Raw genomic sequence first — 21,373 nt, forward strand, 5'->3', positions numbered from 1 at the left:
TAAAAGAATAAAAATGAAATTAGCTGGTTCTGTGAACACTGGCACTGTGCACGACACAGCAGATCACCATCACCAAGACTGCCGACCTCCACCTCCGGACCAATTCAATTCAATTCAATTCAAATCGCTTTATTGGCATGATAAGGTACATCTTATGTTGCCAAAGCATCGAAATACATTTATGGTTGAACACATAAACGCAGATCTATTCATACAGTGTATAAACAGATATATCCCCGAGTGTATAAATATACATTCGTATAATTTGCAAATACTCTTTTCTTAGGTTTACTGGTTGTCCCTCTGTTTATGGCAAGCTGTAACATAGTGTGCCGCTAGTGTTACACAGTTTCTCTCTTCCCCTAGTAGGTATGGGAGTTTTTGGTCTCCTCCATGCCCGTGCTACCCCCTATCCAGGCTCGACTGTTCCAACGCTCTCCTGGCCGGCCTCCCATTTTCTATCCTCCGTTAACTTGGGCTCATCCAAAACTCTGCTGCCCGTATCTGTACTCTCACCAAGTCCCGATTAAGCAATGCCTTGATTTTAAAATCATCATCCAGGATTTCAAATCCCTCTATGGCCTCGCCCATCCCTCCTCCAGCCCTCCGAGATCTCTGTGCTCCTCCAAGTCTGGCCTCTTGCGCGTCATCGAGTTTTAGCGCTCCACCATTGGCGGCCGTGCCTTCAGCTGCCTGGGCCCGAAGCTCTGGAATTCCCTCCTTAAACCTCTCTGCCTCTACCTTTCTCTGCTCCTTTAAGATACATTTTAAAACCGACCTCTTTGACCCAGCTTTTGTTCCCCTGTCCTATTATCTCCTTATGTGGCTCGGTGTCAAATTTTTGTCTGGTCTTTGGGACATTTTACTGCGTTAAACGCGCTATATAATTACAATTTGTTGTTGTTGCTGCTGCTTTAGTCACACATTAAAACATTGGCAAATGTTAGGCCTTTTGGGGTGAGGGTTGTCAGCGCGGAGGTCAGCACTCCCAGGGCAGGCACAGGTCTCGAAGCCCCCGACTCTTGCTGGGGTTGGGCTCTGTGGGCACTGCCAGCCCTCCAGGACCAGCCAAGTGGGCCTTCTTCAAGTGGCAGTCCAGACAATGAGCGGCGGCAGATTACTCACTGCAGTGATTACTGGACAGTGATGGGGACAGGGACCCTCGCTGAATTCCCCCTCCCCAACTGTGTGGCTCAGACCACAGCAAGAAGTAACTGGCCTTCAAGGAGAGCAGGCTCCATGCCTTAGAAGCAAAAAAAAACACTGGCAATCTGAAACAAACACAGAAAATGATGGAAACACAAGAGCAGGTGAGGTAGCATCCGTAGAGAGGACGGAGTGAATGTCAGAACCGGACAAACATGCACAGACACACAGAGACAGACACAAACATAGACACACACACACACGGACATACATGCGTGTCAAAGAGAGAAAATAAAAGGACCTGTCAAATGCTTAAGTGGAAAGCAGGAGATGCTTAAATAGCTGAAGTGCTGTTAACAGGAGACAACAGGAGCTGTAGTGAGTAAATTACTGACACTTATTAGCGGGGTGAGGGTGAGTCAGGTAGAAATGGAAGTCAGAATTAAGCTCTGTACCTTTCAGTCCCTCTGGAACATGCACCAGCAGGTCTTCACCAGGTGGGGAATCCTCCTCGTAATCGTCCGCCCCCAGCCGCTGGTACTCCTGATATGTCTCAAACCGCGCCATTTTATATCATATTCCCCGAATCTGAACCTTGTGGATAACTGAAACGACAGGAACAGCTTTAGAGTGCGCGGTACGGGAGCAGCGGCAGAGGGCGCGGTACGGGAGCAGCGGCAGAGGGCGCGGTACGGGAGCAGCGGCAGAGGGCGCGGTACGGGAGCAGCGTGAGAGGGCGCGGTACGGGAGCAGCGTCAGAGGGCGCGGTACGGGAGCAGCGTCAGAGGGCGCGGTACGGGAGCAGCGTCAGAGGGCGCGGTACGGGAGCAGCGTCAGAGGGCGCGGTACGGGAGCAGCGTCAGAGGGCGCGGTACGGGAGCAGCGTCAGAGGGCGCGGTACGGGAGCAGCGTCAGAGGGCGCGGTACGGGAGCAGCGTCAGAGGGCGCGGTACGGGAGCAGCGTCAGAGGGCGCGGTACGGGAGCAGCGTCAGAGGGCGCGGTACGGGAGCAGCGTCAGAGGGCGCGGTACAGGAGCAGCGTCAGAGGGCGCGGTACGGGAGCAGCGTCAGAGGGCGCGGTACGGGAGCAGCGTCAGAGGGCGCGGTACAATTCTAGTGCCGATGTCACGACACGCCCGTGACTATGTGAGTGAGTTGGGAGTAGGCTGGGTGGAACCAGAGGCACCGAAACTGGTGCTTTGGAGAATCGCTCACTTTGGGTGGGACTGGGTGCAAGAGGATCAGATAAGGGTGATTGTTAGTTTGTAAAAAGGGCTGTAAGAATCTGTGCACGTGGTCGGCAGAATTTTAGAGAGTCTACAGCCATTCGGCACGACTATTCCTTGAAGGTAGGACAGGTAGATAAGGTGGTTAAGAAGGCATACAGGATACTTTCCTTAATTAGCCGAGGCAGAGAATATAAGAGCAGAGGTTATGCTAGAACTGTGCAAAACACTAGTTAGGCCACAGCTAGAGTACTGTGCACAGTTCTGGTCACGTTACAGGAAAGATGTGATTGTACCAGAGAGTTTACAGGTTTACGAGGATGTTGCCAGGACTGGAGAATTTTAGCTATGAGGAACGATTGGATAGGCTGGTGTTGTTTTCTTTGGAACAGAGGAGGCTGAGGGGAGATCTAATTGAGGTGTATAAAATTATGAGGGGCCGAGACGGAGTGGATGGGAAGGACCTATTTCCCTTAGCAGAGCGGTCAATAACCAGGGAGCTTGGATTAAAGTAATTGGTAGAAGGATTAGAGGGGAGTTGAGGAGAACTTTCTTCACCCAGAGGGCGGTGGGGGTCTGGAACTCACTGCCTGAAAGGGTGGTCGAGGCAGAGACCCTCATCACATTTAAAAAGTACTTGGATATGCACTTGAAGTGCCGTAACCGACAGGGCCACGGACCAAGAGCTGGAAAGTGAGATTAGGTTGGAGAGCTCTTTGTCGGCCGGCACAGACACGATGGGCCGAATGGCCTCCTTCTGTGCTGTAAATTTCTATGATTCTATGAGTTCCACATTCTAACTACTCTGAGTGAATATAGGAGGGAGGTGTGAAGTACAAGAGTGACAGTCATAATGGCAGAGAAGGCGGCCATTCGGCCCATCGAGTCCGTGCCGGCTCTCTGTAGAGCAATCCAGTCAGTCCCATTCCCCCGCTCTATCCCCGTAGCCCTGCAAGTTTATTTCCCTCAAGTGCCTATCCAGTCTCCCCTTGAAAACATTGAGTGTCTCCGCTTCCACCACTTCCGTCGGCAGCGAATTCCAGGTCATCACCACTCGCTGCGTAAAAAAGTTTTCCCTCACGCCCCCCCCCCCCGTATCTCTTGCCCAAAACCTTAAACCTGTGTCCCCTAGTCCTTGTACCATCAACTAGTGAGAACAGCCTTTCCCCGTCTAGTCTATCTGTGGTAAACCACTGTTTGTATTCCTGTTTGTCCTGTTTGTATTCCACTGTGTACATGCCTGGACATGCCTCGGCTGACTCCTCCCACAGGTCCTAGTATAAAGGTGACTGCTCCCCAGCCCTTGGTATCCTGGACCGGTCGACCACTCGAGGCAGACCTCCATTCTGTTGTTAATAAAAGCCTTTAGTTACTCTTCTAACTCTCAGTCTTTTATGAGTAATTGATAGCGCATCAATTTTATTAACAACATTTTTATAATGGAGAAGATCCTCACACCAGCATGCCTGGACTTAGATCATCGGGAGGCGGACTCATCCACCAAGTTTACTCACTGGCTTAAGTGTTTCAAAAAATTCCTGACCGCCTCCGAAGCAATCAAATCGGACGAGGACAAACTGGATGTCCTGACCTCCAAAGTGAACCACCGAGTGTACTCGGTCATTCAAGACGCGACCTCGTACGCGGATGCTATCAAGCTCCTCAAGGACCAGTACACGCGCCCAGTGAACGAAGTGTACGCCAGGCACCTCCTGGGGAGTCGTAAACAACAACCTGGGGAATCGACCGTGGAATACCTTCAGGCACTGTCTGTGCTTGGCCGGGCCTGTGGTTGTAAGGATGTAAAGGCCGCCGTGTACACAGAGGAACTTATCCGGGACGCTTTTGTAGCGGGCCACAGATCCAATTACACACGACAGCGACTGTTGGAGCAGAGTAACCTCGACCTCAACAAGGCCTCTGAACTCGCACTATCGTTGGATGCAGCCTACCAGGGCATGGATGCCTACTCCTCTGCACCGTGGACGCCGCGGGGAATGACAGCCTGGGACACGGTAGGACCGCCTCATAGCGCCGTGCCACCCCAGCCACACCCCAACAACGGCCCAACTACCGCAGCAGTGTCCCAAGGCCAGACAGCAGTGCCCCAAGGCCAGAAATGCTACTTCTGTGGCCAGGCAAAACACCCCAGAGCGCGCTGCCCGGCGAAAAACGCGATCTGCTCAGGCTGCGGGAAGAAGGGACACTACGCTAGCGTCTGCAGGGCCAAAGCCACCCCGAACCCCAGCAGCGCCGCGTGTGGGCCATGCGGGCCGCCATTTTGGACCTCCCCGGCCGTGTGCGAATCACCGGTACAGCAGCCATTTTGGACGCCTCCAGCCACATGGGGATCATGGACGCCGCCATCTTGGACGACAGCCGGGACGCAGCAGGCCCCCGACACCGCCTCATCTGATACCCGCAGCGACACACCGACCCCTACGCTGGCATCCGTTACACTGGACCAAGCGAGACCGCACCAACTGGCCAGTTCCACAATGGACATTAAGGTAAATGGTCACGATACAATCTGCCTTTTTGACTCTGGGAGCACGGAGAGCTTCATCCACCCCGACACGGTGCGGCGTTGCTCTCTCCCAGTCCTGCCTGCGCAACAGCGAATTTCTATGGCCTCCGAGTCCCAGTCGGCGGACATCGGCGGCTACTGCGTGGTGACACTCGTAGTAGACGGGACCGTGTACGATCATTTTAAACTTCTGGTCCTGCCTGACCTCTGCGCTGCCGTCCTGCTGGGGTTAGATTTTCAGTGCCACCTTAAAAGTGTTACGATGGCGTACGGTGGACCCCTACCCCCACTCACAGTCCGCAGCCAGCAGCTTCCAAATTGCCCGCCGCGCACCAGGTGCAACCTCTCCACACTCAGAGTCACCCCCCCCACCCCACTGTTTGCTAACCTCACCCCCGACTGTAAGCCCATCGCCACAAAGAGCAGGCGATACAGTGCCGGGGACAGGGTTTTCATTAAAACCGAAGTGGAGCGGCTCCTGAAAGAAGGGATTATTGAGGGCAGCACCAGCCCCTGGCGAGCCCAGGTTGTGGTCGTTAAGACCAGCGAGAAGCAGCGCCTGGTCATCGACTACAGCCAGACAATAAATCGCTACACCCTGCTGGACGCCTACCCACTCCCCCGTATAGCTGATATGGTCAACCAGATCGCGCAGTACCGCGTCTTCTCGACCATTGACCTGAAATCAGCGTACCACCAGCTCCCCATCCGCCCTGAGGACCGCCAGTACACTGCCTTTGAGGCAAACGGCCGCCTCTATCACTTCCTTAGGGTTCCCTTTGGCGTCACCAACGGGGTCTCCATCTTCCAAAGGGAGATGGACCGGATGGTAGATCAAAATGCGTTGCAGGCCACTTTCCCATATCTGGACAATGTGACCATCTGCGGCCGTGACTTGCAGGACCATGACGCAAACCTCGAAAAATTCCTCCGCACCGCCCAACTCCTAAACCTGACATATAACAAGGAGAAGTGCATATTCCGCACAAACCGCCTCGCCATCCTTGGCTGTGTTGTGGAACACGGAGTCATCGGCCCCGACCCCGACCGGATGCATCCCCTTATGGAACTTCCACTGCCCCACTGCCTCAAGGCCCTGAAGAGGTGCCTAGGGTTTTTCTCCTATTACGCCCAGTGGGTCCCCTACTATGCGGACAAGGCCCGTCCGCTGATCAAGTCCACCTCTTTTCCCTTGACGGCAGAGGCCCGCTTAGCCTTCCACCGTATCAAGGAGGACATTGCCAAAGCCACCATGCACGCAGTGGACGAATCCATCCCCTTCCAGGTGGAAAGCGACGCGTCCGACTTTGCCCTGGCCGCTACCCTCAATCAGGCGGGGAGACCCGTGGCCTTCTTTTCACGAACCCTCCAAGGCCCGGAGACCAGACACTCCGCTGTTGAGAAGGAGGCCCAGGCGATTGTGGAGGCTGTGCGTCATTGGAGGCACTACCTGGCCGGAAAACGATTTACCCTGCTCACTGACCAGCGTTCAGTTGCTTTTATGTTTAACAACAAGCAGAGGGGCAAAATCAAAAATGACAAGATCTTGAGGTGGAGAATCGAACTTTCCACCTACAACTGCGAGATCTTGTACCGGCCCGGGAAGCTAAATGAACCCCCGGATGCGCTATCGCGTGGCACCTGCGCCAGCGCGCAGATCGATAGACTACGGGTCCTCCACAATGACCTCTGCCACCCGGGGGTCACCAGGTTCTTCCACCTCATCAAGGCCCGCAACCTGCCTTACTCTATTGAGGAGGTCAGGACCATGACCAGGAACTGCCAAGTCTGCGCTGAGTGCAAACCACACTTTTATAGACCAGACAGGGCCCACCTGATAAAAGCCACTCGCCCCTTCGAGCGCCTGAGCGTTGATTTTAAAGGGCCTCTCCCCTCCTCCGACCGCAATGTGTACTTCCTCAATATTATTGATGAGTACTCCCGTTTCCCGTTCGCCTTCCCCTGCCCGGACATGACCAGTGCCACGGTCATTAAATGTCTGAACAACCTCTTCACCCTGTTCGGCTTCCCCAGCTATATCCATAGCGACCGGGGCTCATCGTTTATGAGCGACGAACTCCGTCAGTACCTGCTAACTAGGGGTATTGCCACAAGCAGGACCACCAGTTACAACCCCCGGGGGAACGGACAGGTGGAAAGAGAAAATGCGACAGTTTGGAAGGCCGCCCTGCTAGCCTTAAAGTCTAGGGGCCTTCCAACCTCCCGCTGGCAGGATGTGCTCCCCGATGCGCTCCACTCTATTCGGTCACTGCTCTGCACTGCCACTAACGCCACCCCTCATGAGAAAATGTTCGTCTTCCCAAGGAAGTCCACATCAGGGACATCGCTACCGCCATGGCTGACGTCCCCAGGGCCGGTCCTACTGAGAAGACACGTGAGGACCCATAAAACGGACCCCCTGGTCGAGAGGGTCGACCTCCTCCACGCCAACCCCCAGTATGCTTACATCGCATACCCGGACGGGCGGGAGGACACAGTCTCCATAAGAGACCTTGCACCCTCGGGGACCACAGTAACCCACTACCACCCCCCCCCACGATCCGATATCCAGCCCCAGCAGACGGCAGGCCTGGGCCCCGCGACCCGCTCGACATCTACGAGGACGACACGCCTGTGCCACAGCCTACGCTGGACTCGACGCCGGAAGCTTCACTACCCCTGCCGTCGCCACGCCGATCACAGCGGCAGACAAGGCCTCCGGAGAGACTCCAATACACTAACTTTTAATACACTTCACCCCGCCGGACTCAATTTTAAACAAGTGGTGAATGTGGTAAACCACTGTTTGTATTCCTGTTTGTCCTGTTTGTATTCCACTGTGTACATGCCTGGACATGCCTCGGCTGACTCCTCCCACAGGTCCTAGTATAAAGGTGACTGCTCCCCAGCCCTTGGTATCCTGGACCGGTCGACCACTCGAGGCAGACCTCCATTCTGTTGTTAATAAAAGCCTTTGGTTACTCTTCTAACTCTCAGTCTTTTATGAGTAATTGATAGCGCATCACTATCCAAACCCGTCATAATCTTGTACACCTCTATCAAATCACCCCTCAACCTCCTTTGCTCTAATGAAAACAAATCCAGCTTCTCCAACCTGTCCTTGTAGCTAAGATCCCCCATCCCCGGAACCATTCTGGTAAATCTCCTCTGCACCCTCTCAAGGGCCTTCACATCCTTCCTAAAGTGTGGTGACCAGAATTGGACGCAATACTCCAGTTGTGGCCTAACCAGCGCTTTATAAAGGTTCAGCATAACTTCTCTACTTTTGTACTCAATACCTCTATTTATGAAGCCCAAGATCCCATATGCTTTGCCAACCACTCTCTCAATATGTCCTGCCACCTTCAGGGACCTATGCACATTAACTCCCAGGTCCCTCTGTCCCTGCACACTCTTTAAAACTGTGCCATTAAGTGTATATTGCCTCTCCCTGTTCCTTCTGCCAAAATGCATCACCTCACACTTCTCTGTATTAAATTCCATCTGCCACTTGTCTGCCCATTCTGCTAGCCTTTCTATGTCCTGTTGCAGTCGATTGGTATCATCCTCACTGTTTGCCACACCCCCAAGTTTGGTGTCATCGGCAAATTTAGAAATTCTACTCTGTATTCCAATATCCAGGTCATTTATATATGTCAAAAAAAGCAGTGGCCCCAGCACTGACCCCTGGGGAACACCACTGTCTACCATCCTCTAGTCTGAAAAACAGCCATTTACCACAACTCGCTGTTTTCTGTCCTTAAGCTAATTTCTTATCCAAGTTGCCACTGATCTACCTATTCCAAGAGCCTCAATTTTGTTAATCAGCCTTCTATGTGGTACTTTGTCAAACACCTTCCTAAAATCCATGTAGACAACATCCATTCCCTTCATCAATCCTCCCTATTACTTCATCAAAAGATTCAATTAGATTAGTCAAACAGGATCTGCCTTTTACAAATCCATAATGGCTCCTCTTAATTAGCTTAAACCTCTCCAAATGCCCGTTATTTTTTTCCTTGATTATTGTTTCTAAAATTTTACCCACCACTGATGTTAAACTGACTGGCCTGTAGTTACGAGGATTGTCCTTAAACCCTTTCTTGAACAAAGGTGTCACATTTGCCACTTTCCAATCCTCAGGCACCTCCCCCGCATCTAGGGAAGATTGGAAAATTATGGCAAGCCCTTCCGCTATCTCCTCCCTCAATTCCCTTAGCAACCTGGGATGCAAGCCATCTGGACCAGGTGACTTATCCACTCTAAGCATACCCAGCCTTTCTAGTACATCCTGTCTATCAATTTTCACCCCTTCCATTGCTTCTACCTTTTCCACTTCCACTGATATTTTGTCAGCATCCACCTCCTTAGTAAACACCGATACAAAGTACTGATTGAGTATTCTAGCCTTGCCCTGTGCCTCTAAGCATATTTCACCTTCTTTGTCTCGAACAGGCCCCACCCCGCCTCTTACTACCCACTTACTGTTTACATGCCGGTAGACGATTTTTGGGTTCCCTTTTATGTTAACCACCATTCTACTCTCATATTCTCTCTTTGCCAATCTTATTTTCATCTTCACTTCCCCTCTCAACTTATTGTATTTGGTCTGGTTCTCCCTTGAAGAATTCACCTGACATGCATCATACACCCTCTTTTTTTGTTTCATCACCTTCTCTATCTCCCTCGTCATCCAAGGAGCCCTTGCTTTGGTTCCCTTACCCTTCCCTCTTGTTGGAATGTACCTAGCCTGTACTTGGAACATCTCCTCCTTAAAGTTCACCCATTGTTCCGTTACAGTTATTCCCGCCAGTCTTTGGTTCCATTTTACCCTGGCTAGATCCTTTCACATCCCATTGAAGTTAGCCCTATTCCAATTTAGAAGTTCCACTCTAGATTGTTCCTTGTTCCTCTCCATTGCTAATCTAAATCTTGTGATACGATGATCACTCGTATCCAAGTGTTCTCCCACAGACACTTGGTCGACCTGGCCCACCTCATTCCCCAGCACCAGACCCAGCAATGCCTCCTTCCTAGTTGAGCCAAGAACATATTGGTCAAGGGAATTCTCCTGAACACATTTCAGAAATTCTTCCCCCTCCTTTCCTTTTACCCAATCGATATTTGGGTAATTAAAGTCCCCCAATATCACCACTCTATAGCTCTTGCATATCTCTGCGATTTCCCTGCAGATTTGCTCCTCTACCTCCCTCTCACTATTTGGGGGCCTGTAGAATACCCCCAATAGCATGATCATACCCTTTTTGCTCCTCAACTCTAACCAAATGGATTCTGTCCTTGTCCCCTCAAGAACATCCTCCCTTTCCAACACTACAATGTCGTCCTTAATCAGCACTGCCACCCCACCTCCCTTTTTTCCTTCCCTATCTTTTCTGAACACCTTGTACCCTTGAATACTAAGTGCCCAGTCCTCGCCGTTTTTAAGCCACATTTCCGTTATTGCCACAACATCATATTGCCACACGGCTAATTGTGCTTGTAGCTCACCAACCTTATTCACACTTTGTGCATTTACGTACATGCATTCTAAACCCATTTTTGAATTTTTCGTAGTCTTTCTTAGTCTGCTCCTATCTAATCTGGTACTACTACTGCCTCTAGTACTGTCTTCTCTAGTACTATCCAACACACTCACACTTTTATGCACCTTATTCCTCTTTTCTACTCCTGTATGCTGGCGCCCATCCTGCTGCCAAGAATGAGGGTGGGAGGAAGAGAAAGCTTCATTAGTAATTCATTGCTTTAGGAAGTACGATAATTAGCTGTTGAATAAAAGGGTTAACTGATCGCAGGTTCAAGTCCTGGTCTCTGCCAAGTTATCCCCCTTATCAGCCCATTCTGAAAGAACAATACCTTAACCCCGTTAGTCCTCAATAACTATCTCCAATGTCAACCGTGGCTTAGTATCACTCTCGTCTCGGAGTCAGAAGGCTGTAGGTTCAAGCCTCACTTCAGAGAATTGGGCCATAATCTAGGCCAACACTGCCAGTCAGAGGGGCAGTACTGAGGGAGCAGAACTGAGGGGGTGCTGCACTGTCGGAGGGGCAGTACTGAGGGAGTGTTGCACTGTCGGAGGGGCAGTACTGAGGGAGCGTCGCACTGTCAGAGGGGCAGTACTGAGGGAGCGCCGCACTGTCGGAGGGGCAGTACTGAGGGAGCGCCACACTGTCGGAGGGGCAGTACTGAGGGAGCGCCGTACTGTCGGAGGGGCAGTACTGAGGGAGCGTCGCACTGTCAGAGGGGCAGTACTGAGGGAGCGCCGCACTGTCGGAGGGGCAGTACTGAGGGAGCGCCACACTGTCGGAGGGGCAGTACTGAGGGAGCGCCGTACTGTCGGAGGGGCAGTACTGAGGGAGCGCCGCACTGTCGGAGGGGCAGTACTGAGGGAGCGCTGCACTGTCGGAGGTGTAGTACTGAGGGAGCGCTGCACTGTGGGAGCTTGCTGTGCGCAGATTGGCTGTCACATGTCCCACATTACAACAGTGACTGCACTTCAAAAGAACTTCATTGGTTGTAAAGCGCTTTGAGACGTCCTGAGGTTGTGAAAGGCGTTATGTAAATACAAGCCTTTCTTTTCCAACCTCCCTTTCCTCTTCCTGCTCCTTCAATGTGCCTTCACCTCCCTGTCCTGTGCCCCTGAATCCTGTATAGTTGATATAGATATACAGACACGCACCAAAATATACACGGTGATTCCCCGTGTCAGTTTTTGTTTTACACCAACCCTCCTCAGTTTCAGCTCTATTTCCTAAAAGATGAAAGCCATTAATAAGAGACCCTCTGTAGTTTAGTATAAACGAGTGAATGTTGTTGGAATATTTGACGTCACTCCCCCGGTTCAGACCATCATGTACGGAATGTTAAAAGGAACAGTTTCAAACGTGCGTCAGTCAGAGGCTGACACTGAAAACCCTCTCAACACTTCCCAGAGATTTGCTGCGTATAGCTCAAGACACCAGGGCCGAGTGGGATAAATAAGCCTGTGAGATGGGGGGTGAATGACAGGGTCAGCAGAGCAACAGATAAGTTTCTTCATGGTGAAGGCTGTCCAAGGAATGCTCACTGTATATTTCAAAACACACGTCGAAACCAAATATCCCAGTTGCAGCCGTTCAGTGAGACACAGATGGCTCTCGGTCATCAGCCACGGCTCAGTGGGCAGCACTTTCACCTCCAAGTCAGAAATTTGTGGGCAATGGTCCCTGTTTTTTGTGCGCGGTCCCTTTAACTGGCTGCGCGGCCCATTCTAACTTTCGCGCACGTGCAGTTTCTCCCACATAAAAGCTGGTGAGCAGCCTGCGCAGGACCTCCAGACCACTGCTCAGCTTAGCGGGAACATTGCTCATGGGTTCGAGTCCCACTCCAGAGACTTGAGTACATTATTTAGGCTGACACTCCAGTGCAGTACTGAGGGAGCGCTGCACTGTCGAAGGGTCATAGATTCACAGAAACTTATGGCACAGAAGGAGGCCGTTCGGCCCATCGTGTCTGTGCTGTCCGACAAAGAGCTCTCCAGCCTAATCCCACTGTCCAGCTCTCGGTCCGTAGCCCTGGAGGTTACGGCAATTCAAGTGCATATCCAAGTACTTTTTAAATGTGATGAGGGTTCCTGCCTCTCCCACCCTTTCAGGCAGTGAGTTCCAGACCCCCACCACCCTCTGGGTGAAAACATTTCTCCTCAACTCCCCTTTAATCCCTCTACCAATTACTTTAAATCTCTGCCCCCTGGTTATTGATCTCTCTGCTAAGGGAAATAGGTCCTTCCTATCCACTCTATCTAGGCCCCTCATAATTTTATACACCTCAAATAAATCTCCCCTCAGCCTCCTCTGTTGCAAAGAAAACAACCCTAGCCGATCCAATCTTTCCTCATAGCTAAAATTCTCCAGCCCAGGCAACATCCTCGTAAATCTCCTCTGTACCCTCTCTAGTGCAATCACATCCTTCCTGTAATGTGGTGACCAGAACTGTACACAGTATTCTAGCTGCGGCCTAACTAGTGTTTTATACAGTTCAAGAATAACCTCCCTGTTCTTATATTCTTTGCCTCAGCTAATAAAGGCAAGCATTCCGTGTGCCTTCTTAACCACCTTATCTACCTGTCCTGCTACCTTCAGGGATCTGTGGACATGCACTCCAAGGTCCCTCTGTTGCTCTACACTTCTCAGTATCCTACCATTTATTGTGTATTCCCTTGCCTTGTTAGCCCTGAGGGTCAGTACTGAGGGAGTGCTGCACTGTTGGAGGTGCTGTCTTTTCGGATAAGACGTTAAACCGAGGCCCCATCTGCCTGTTCAAGTGGATGTAAAAGATAGATAGATAGTAATATAGAAAGATAGAAAGAAAGAAGAAAAGACTTGCATTTATATAGCACCTTTCATGATCACCGGATGTCCCAAAGCGCTCTACAGCCAATGAAGTACTTCTGAAGTGCAGTCACTGCTGTAATGTGGGAAAAGATCCCATGGTGTCATTCAAAGAGCAGGAGAGTTCTCCCTCCATCCTCAATCTCTCTCAACCAACACCTTCAAGAGATTAACTGGTCATATCTCTCATTTGCTGTTTGCGGGATCTTGCTGTGCAAACTGGCTGCCTTTTTCTCCTACAGAAGAGAGTGACCACCTTTCTGTTCCCTGTATTTCACATCCTCATTTGCCACTCTGTGGGGACTGTAGCATTAATAAAGGGCTTTCGCTCGTGCAGTGGATGCTGCGATACCCTCGTCTAGATATGTTGATAGGGCGAGATGAAATAAGGTGGGAGGAGGCTCGTGTGGAGCATAAACACCGGCCTAGACCTGTGGCACATGGGAAAGAAAAAAGCGGGCAAATGAGGATGTGAAATACGGGGAACAGCTCCCCCTGCACCAACAGCAAGGTCTTCTACAGATCCCACCTCGGAATCACCAGCCAGGCTCGCACCAGCAGATCCACGTGTTGCAAAGCAAGAGGCAAGGGGATGGCGACAAGATGGTGGAACAGACAAAAAAAAACGTGGCCGATGGAATTCAACGTCAGCAAATGCGAAGTGGTATCTTTTGGTCAAAAAAAGTAATCGTTATACTTTGTGGAAAAGCTGGGTGATGTGGAAGAGAAGAGGGATTTGAGGATTCAGAGTCGCAAAACATTAAAAGCAGCATCTCAAATGGATAAGGCCAAAAAGAAAAGCTAACGGATGCTGGGCTGATGCCAAGGGGTATAGAATGTAAGAGTATGTATAAAATATAAAATGTAATGGGGAATCTGTATAAAACCTCAGTAAGACCCCAGTTGGAGACTGCGTGCAGTTTTGGGCTCCACTCTAAAGGAAGGGTGTTGAGGCAATCGAGGCGGAACAGAACGGATTCACCGGGATGCTGCCCGGTGTGAGGAAATACAACTAGAGAATGACTGGAAAAATTCAGGCTTTGTTTGGTAGAAAAGAGGAGATTAAGGGGTGATTTGATAGAGAGAGACGTTTAAAATGATGAAGGGATGGAACAGAGTAGATAGAAACAGACTGTTTCCAGCAGTCTAGAACGAGGGGACAGGGATATAAGATTAAATGTAAGAGATTTAGGACAGAGAGCTGGAGCAACTCTTTTCCACAGAGGGTTGTGAGGCTGCGGAATTCACTCCCGGACTTCGTGATTGAGACAGAGACCGGGTCAACACTGAAGAACAGGTGAGATAGACGGGTGAAGGATAAAGGGATTTGGGAACAGGGCGGGCACATGGGATTAAGATACTGCTCGAATGGAGGATAAACACCTGCACGGCCTGGTGGGGCCGAATGGCCTGGGTCTGTGTTGTGATTTTTATGTAATTCTGGTGAGGAATCTGGTGAGGGAGTTTGGAGAGAGCTGTGTGCCGAGTTAGTGATTAAACCTAGCGGCCCTGGGAGGGGTCCATCTCCATGGAGAGGAGTGTGCGAGGCCCAGACAGAAGGAGCGCGCTCACTGCCAGCGAGTCATTGCCACAATAGCAGCATGGTCTGGTTGGTCTGAGGTGCCGGTTTGCCTGTTGTAATTCCTACGTCATTCGATGTCAATCTCATTCAGGCAGGTCCCAGCCCTTCCTTATCAACAACATGAGTCATTCGCTGGCTAGTTTGCACTGGTCACCCCAAGGCTCACCCGATAACACTGCCCCCGTGTACAGCACAGAATCAGTATATTACCCCTTTACTCCCGGTAACACTGCACTTTTGAACAAATTATTGAAGAACTTCTCTGACATTGAATGTTTTGTGTCCCACAGATCAGTACAGATGAGGGAAGCCATTCGGCCCAGCTCCTTCATCCTGTCACAGGAACCTGCGGTGTGTAGCTGCCTCAGGAGGAAATCCCCCCATTTGTGCCTCGATTAGAAGAAGCATACAGTGAATGACAAGCTTTGAAGAGCCCGAATTATAAACGTATTTTCAAACTCCAGAGTTGGAAACTTGGAGCCGTGCCGATTTTAACGAGTTGGTGAGCAGTGAGCGCCGCACAGCTCTCAGTCACTGATCCAATCTATCGCGACATCTTGCGTCACGATCAGTGACGGTTTTGTCCCACCTCGTGCATCTCTTGCTCCATCTTGAAGTGACAGCAGAGCGCTGTGCCAGGCGGAGCGGTTTGAGGTGGAGGTGTCTCAGCCCATCGCTAATACGGACACCAAATCAACTCTGAAATTGATGTACGGCAGTAATCCAATCACAGGATTCAGAGGTGCCTTAACAAGGGCCATTAAGAACATAAGAAATAGGAGCAGGAGTAGGCCAATTGGCCCCTCGAGCCTGCTCCGCCATTCAATAAGATCATGGCTGATCTGATCCTAATCACCAATCCACTATGACAGGACTATCTCCTGAATCTAACAGAATTAGACACACGAAACAGGAGCAGGATCAGGCTACACGGCCCCTGGGCCCGCTCCGCTACCCACAGGGCAATGTCCGATCCGAACCTAGACTCATGTCCAAATTCCTGCCCGCTCCCCATAACCCTTAATTCCCTTTTCTTCTAGGAAACTGTCTATTTCTGTTTTAAATTTATGTAATGATGTAGCTTCGACAGCTTTTTGGGGCAGCATATTCCATGGACCTACCACCCTCCGAGTGAAGTAGTTCCTCCTCATCTCAGTTTTGAAAGAGCAGCCCCTTATTCTAAGACTATGCCCCCTAGTTCTAGTTTCACCCATCATCGGGAACATCCTCCCCGCATCCACCCGATCCAACCCCTTCATAATCTTATATGTTTCAATAAGATCGCCTCTCATTCTTCTGAACTCCAATGAGTAGAGTCCCAATCTACTCAACCTCTCCTCGTATGTCCATCCTCTCATCCCCGGGATCAACCGAGTGAACCTTCTTTGTACTGACTCGAGAGCAAGTATGTCTTTTCTTAAGTATGGACACCAAAACTGTATGCAGTATTCCAGGTGCGGTCTCACCAATACCTTGTACAACTGAAGCAATACCTCCCTATTTTTATATTCTATCCCCCTAGCAATAAAAGCCAACATTCCATTGGCCTTCTTAATCACTTGCTGCACCTGCATACTAACCTTTTGAGTTTCGTGCACCAGGACCCCCAGACCCCTTTGTACTTCAGTACTTTCCAGTTTCTTGCCATTAAGATAATAACTTGCTCTACGATTTTTCCTGCCAAAGTGCATAACCTCACACTTTCCAGTATTGTATTCCATCTGCCAAATCTCTGCCCACTTACTTAGCCTGTCTATGTCCCCTTGCAGGTTTTTTATGTCCTCCTCACTCACTACTTTCCCTCCCATCTTAGTATCATCTGCAAACTTTGATGTGTTACACTCGGTCCCCTCCTCCAAATCGTTAATTACCCCCTTTAATTAACAGAATGGGGACCAGGGTGGTCAGTCCGGAATCCAATCCCCCCCTCCCCTTGTCCCACCTTCGCACTGCACCACTCAAAAGTAAACAGCAAAACTCCACAGTGGAGATGGGCAGAGAAGAAAGAAAGACTTGCATTTCTATAGCGCCTTTCACGACCACCGGACATCTCAAAGCGCTTTACAGCCAATCAAGTGCTTTTTGAAGTGGAGTCACTGTTGTAATGTGGGAAACACAGCAGCCAATTTGCGCACAGCAAGGTCCCGCAAACAGAAATGTGATAATGACCAGATAATCTGTTTTTTGTTATGTTGGTTGAGGGATAAATATTGGCCCAGGACACCGGGGAGAACTCCCCTGCTCTTCTTTGAAATAGTGCCATGGGATCTTTTACATCCACCCGAGAGAGCAGACGGCGCCTCGGTTTAACGTCTCATCTGAAAGACAGCACCTCAGACAGTGCAGCACTCCCTCAGCACTGCCCTGGAGTGTCAGCCTAGCTTTATCTGCTCAAGTCCCTGGAGTGGGAATCAACCCACAAACTTCTGACTCAGAGGCGAGGGTGCTACCAACAGAGATATATCTGAAGGGAGAATTTCTGCTAAGGAACCACAGATACAGGCTGGTAACTCAGGCAGACGGCACTTAGCTGCAATGCTAGGGTAGGATGTGAAGCACTGGGTACCACTGGCACTGGCTGTCCCCCAGTACAGGGCCTGAGTGGTCATTTTCCATGTGCAAGCCTAGACAGCTATGTGACTGCCGCTGGCATCACCCAACATCTATAAACACGCACATGCACACATCTTCCAGCACAGGTCACTGGATAGCGATCAAGAGCGGGAACCCTGGCTGATTGTCCCTCCTTCCTCCCTCCCTCGTCCGGGGGCACTGAGGGCGATGCCACTCGCGCCCGGGTTGTCTCCTGCCTCCTCAAGCTTGGCTCTCTGATTGGCACACGTACCTTGCATGCGGAGGAGGGGGTGGGGGGTCTCCAGACAGCCCCACAACAAACATCCCCCACGGAGGGTGAGCAGACTAGCCAAGGTCGGCCTTACTGCTCGCAGACTGTCCTTGCAGAAATGCTGGATTGCATTACAGCCTCATGACACACTCTGCACCAGCTGTTTCTCTATATTAATAACACGGTACCTCCGAGTCTCTCTCCCGCTCCGCCACAACATACAAAAAGCACATGTCGCCCTTTCTTACCTTGAGTCATTCTTCGGATAGACAGCGACATCTCGTAACCCCCTCCCCTCCCCCCCCAGGTTCCCTTTACTCGCAGATCAGAGCTCCGGCCCACTAAACAACTCAGCCTTCTCTTTGTTAAACCATCCAATAATCAGAGCAGTCTGCGGAGCCAGCAGTCAGAGCCGGTCTCTAACGGTGGTACGTTATCTCACTGCAATACAATTTGTCATCCTTCTCCAGTCCTACTCTCTCCGTGGTCTAATGGTGAACAGTACAGATTCCCTGCTCTCTCTCTCTCCTTCCATCAGTCCAACGTCAACACCCAGAGATGCGAGGATATATCAGTTCAGTGCTCTATGTCTCCCTCACTGCTCCAATCCCTTGCCTCTCTCCTTCTCCTCTGCTCTCAATATCCTCCCAGTCTGCGTGTCTTTCTCCTTGTTACTTTAATATGCGCAGGTAAATGCCTGGGAATTCTTGCTCTTGGTGTCTGCAGTATTCCAGCAGTTCCTGGATCTTTCTGGTGAGTCTCCCTGTGTCAGTGCACTTGCCGGTGTCTCTCTTGCCTCTGCACTCCTCTTGGTGTTTGTACTTCTGTCTCTATTTATATTCCTCCTGCAGTCTGTTTATATCCACCTGGTGTTTGTCCCACACTCCTTATGCTTTGCCCTCTTGTCCTCCTCTGTAATCCCCTTGGTTTGTTTTTTTATATATTCTTGTTGTGCTCTTTGCTCTCTCTATTCCTCCACTGGGATGTTTAGCCTCTCTTTTCCTGTGGTGTCAGCACTGTGCTGGTTGCTGCTCCCTGTGTTTCATTATTGCCCACTGTGTTTTCCTGTCTGTTCCTCTGATTTAGTTTTCTTTTTGTTATTGTCTTTCCTCTCCCTGCTCCTCCGATGCTGTGTTTCTCTCTCTGCTCCCTTAGCGTTGCCTGGCTTGTTTCTCTCTAATGTTTCTACTGTTGATTTTTCTGTCTGTTCCCCTCAATTACATTGCTGGATGTTTTTTCCCTGTCTGTTCCTCTGGTTTGTTTTTCTCTTTCTGATTTTTTTTGCCTGTTCCCCTGATCTTTTTAAAAATGATTCCCCCTCCTGATTTCCCTTTTGTGTTTCTCTGCCTCTTTTTCTCTGTCCCTCTCTGTATCTGTATTTCTCCCCTTGTATCTCTCTGCCCCCTGTACCTATCTCTCTCCCCTGTATTTGTATTTTTTCTCTCTCTCTCCCACTGGATTGTATTTATTTCTCTCTCTCTCCTTTATACCTTTCTCCTTCTCTCTCCCCTGTATTGTTTATCTCTCGCTCCTGTATCTGTATTTCTCTCGCTCCCTGTACTGTATTGTACTTTCCTCTCTCCTCCTGTATCTCTTTCTCTCTCTCCCCCCTTGTACCTTTCTCCTTCTCTCTTTCCTGTATTGTTTTTCTCTCGCTCCTCTTTCTCCTTCTCTCTCTCCTCCTGTATCTGTATTTCTCTCGCCCCCTGTATTGTATTGTGCTTCCCTCTCTCCTCCTGTATCTCTATTTCTCTCTCTCCCTGTATTGTATTGTTTTTCTCTCTCGCTCTCCTTTCTCCTTCTCTCTCTCTATAACAGCCCAGCACAAATGACAGCTCTCACAACTGACGTCACACAGATACGACCTCTGACCTCGACGGTGACCTCATCGCCGCAGAAACCAATTAAAACAAACCAGCGCCGCCTGGCCTTCCTCCTGCTGAGCACACCGCGTTCACCGGCGTGAGCCCGACTTAAAAAACAGAACCCCGGCAAAAAAAAAAATTAATAAACACAAACCATCCGCGCCAGGGATTGTGGGTGGGATTAAAGATGGCGCCACCCGCGTTGCTGGGGAAACGGCGCTGAGCGGAGCCCCCCCCGAGAGTTGATCGCGGCTCCTTTCTGTTAATATTATCGGCGATGCTTCACCTGTGTTTGGGGAGCGGTGCGAAGGCCCGGGGGTTCTTCCCCATCTGCTCCGTGTATACTCGGTCCCGAACCGGCGGGAGGATCGCCGGCACCAACGGCAGGTAGGGGAAGGCGAGCTGCCGGCCCGCGGGGCATGCCGGGACTTGTAGTTCCGCCATCGCGCCGGAAGCATGAAATCAAATCGGAAGCTGCGGTGGGCGGGAACTACAACTCCCAGCGCCCACTGCGACAGGCTCCGACTGCCCTTTGCTCTCAGGTAAAAGGGACATCAGCACCGAATGAGTGGCAGCGCCAGATCCCAAACCAGATCACCACGGCAGTGCCAGATCCCAAACCAGATCACCATGGCAGTGCCAGATCCCAAACCAGATCACCATGGCATCGCCAGATCTCAAACCAGATCACCATGGCGTCACCAGATCCCAAACCAGATCACCATAGTAGTGCCAGATCCCAAACCAGATCACCATGGCAGTGCCAGATCCCAAACCAGATCACCATGGTAGTGCCAAATCCCAAACCAGATCACCATGGTAGTGCCAGATCCAAAACCAGATCAACATGGCAGCACCAGATCCCAAAACAGATTAATGTGGCAGTACTTGATCTCATTCCAAATCTATAGGACAGCACTTGATCCCAAAGCAGATCAATATGGTGTCGCAATGTCCCAAACCAAATAATCAGGGCAGCACCTGGTCACAAACCAGATCAGCACAGCAGAACCAGATTCCAAACCAGATCAACAAGGCAGCAATTCCCACACCCGACCAATATTGCAGCCTATAAAGGCACCATTTAAAGTTATCTTCCTGTGACTTAACCAGTGGCTAGAGTTTCTGTACTTTTGTATCAAAGATTGAGACTTTCCGTGAGCTGCTTTTCTCCTCCCCCCCCCGCCAACCATTCTCCTATCCCCGTCCTGATCCCATATCACTGCACTCCCCGCCCTCCCATCCCAGTTGAATACTCCACTATCTCTCCTTACCCTGATGCTCGCTAACACTATATACCAACCCTTGCCATCACCAGCGTTCTCCTCAAAAAACCTGCCAACCATTCTGACCCATAATCACTGTCTCCTTATGTGGCTCGGTGTCAAATTTTGTTTCCTAACGCTGCTGTGAAGTGTCTTGGAATATTTTACTACATTAAACGCGTTATATAAATCCGTGCCCATCTTTCCCAGAACTCCATGTTTGAATCCCTCCAGGTTTCCGCCCCGCTACAGTACCAAAATGGCTTTTTATCAAAATCGCAAATGACATCCTATGTGACTGTGCAAAGGTAAACTGTCCCTTCTCAACCTGTCTGCAGCCTTTGACACGGTTGACCACACCATCCTCCTCCAATGCCCCTCCAACGCCTCTCCACCGCCGTCCAGCTGGGTGGGACTGCACTCACCTGGTTCCATTCTTATCTATTCAGTCCTAGCCAGAGAATCATCTACATTGGCTTCTCTTCCGGCTCCTGCACCTTTACCTCTGTGGTGTCCCCCAAGAATCTAAT

The 21,373-nt window shown here is 50.5% G+C and overlaps 2 protein-coding genes across 8 annotated transcripts in view; one reads left to right on the top strand and one right to left on the bottom strand.

The window, feature by feature from the left end:
• Positions 1–19,954, bottom strand: part of atg9b (autophagy related 9B) — an 89,201-nt gene extending 69,247 nt beyond the window's left edge. Inside the window, exons 1-3 of one of the 7 annotated variants that reach the window (XM_085992190.1) lie at positions 17,714–17,915; positions 10,568–10,606; positions 1,602–1,751 (exon numbers count right to left, since the gene is read on the bottom strand). In XM_085992190.1, coding sequence (XP_085848316.1) covers positions 1,602–1,713 — 112 coding nt within the window. In that variant the 5' untranslated portion in view covers positions 1,714–1,751; positions 10,568–10,606; positions 17,714–17,915. Of the gene's footprint in view, positions 1–1,601; positions 1,752–10,555; positions 10,610–13,294; positions 14,051–17,713; positions 17,916–17,961; positions 19,661–19,864 lie in introns of those variants that run through there. The other 6 variants (XM_085992188.1, XM_085992189.1, XM_085992184.1 and 3 more) reach the window with 6 other exon arrangements.
• The window catches only part of abcb8 (ATP-binding cassette, sub-family B (MDR/TAP), member 8), a 126,109-nt gene continuing 124,483 nt past the window's right edge, over positions 19,748–21,373 (top strand). Inside the window, exon 1 of the mRNA XM_085992192.1 lies at positions 19,748–19,965. Within this exon, the coding sequence (XP_085848318.1) occupies positions 19,856–19,965 (110 nt within the window). The 5' untranslated portion in view covers positions 19,748–19,855. The remainder of the gene's footprint in view (positions 19,966–21,373) is intronic.

This window comes from Somniosus microcephalus, chromosome 7 (assembly GCF_052327205.1).
Source record: "Somniosus microcephalus isolate GS21.2 chromosome 7, FLI_Smic_1.0, whole genome shotgun sequence".
Lineage (NCBI taxonomy): Eukaryota > Metazoa > Chordata > Chondrichthyes > Squaliformes > Somniosidae > Somniosus > Somniosus microcephalus.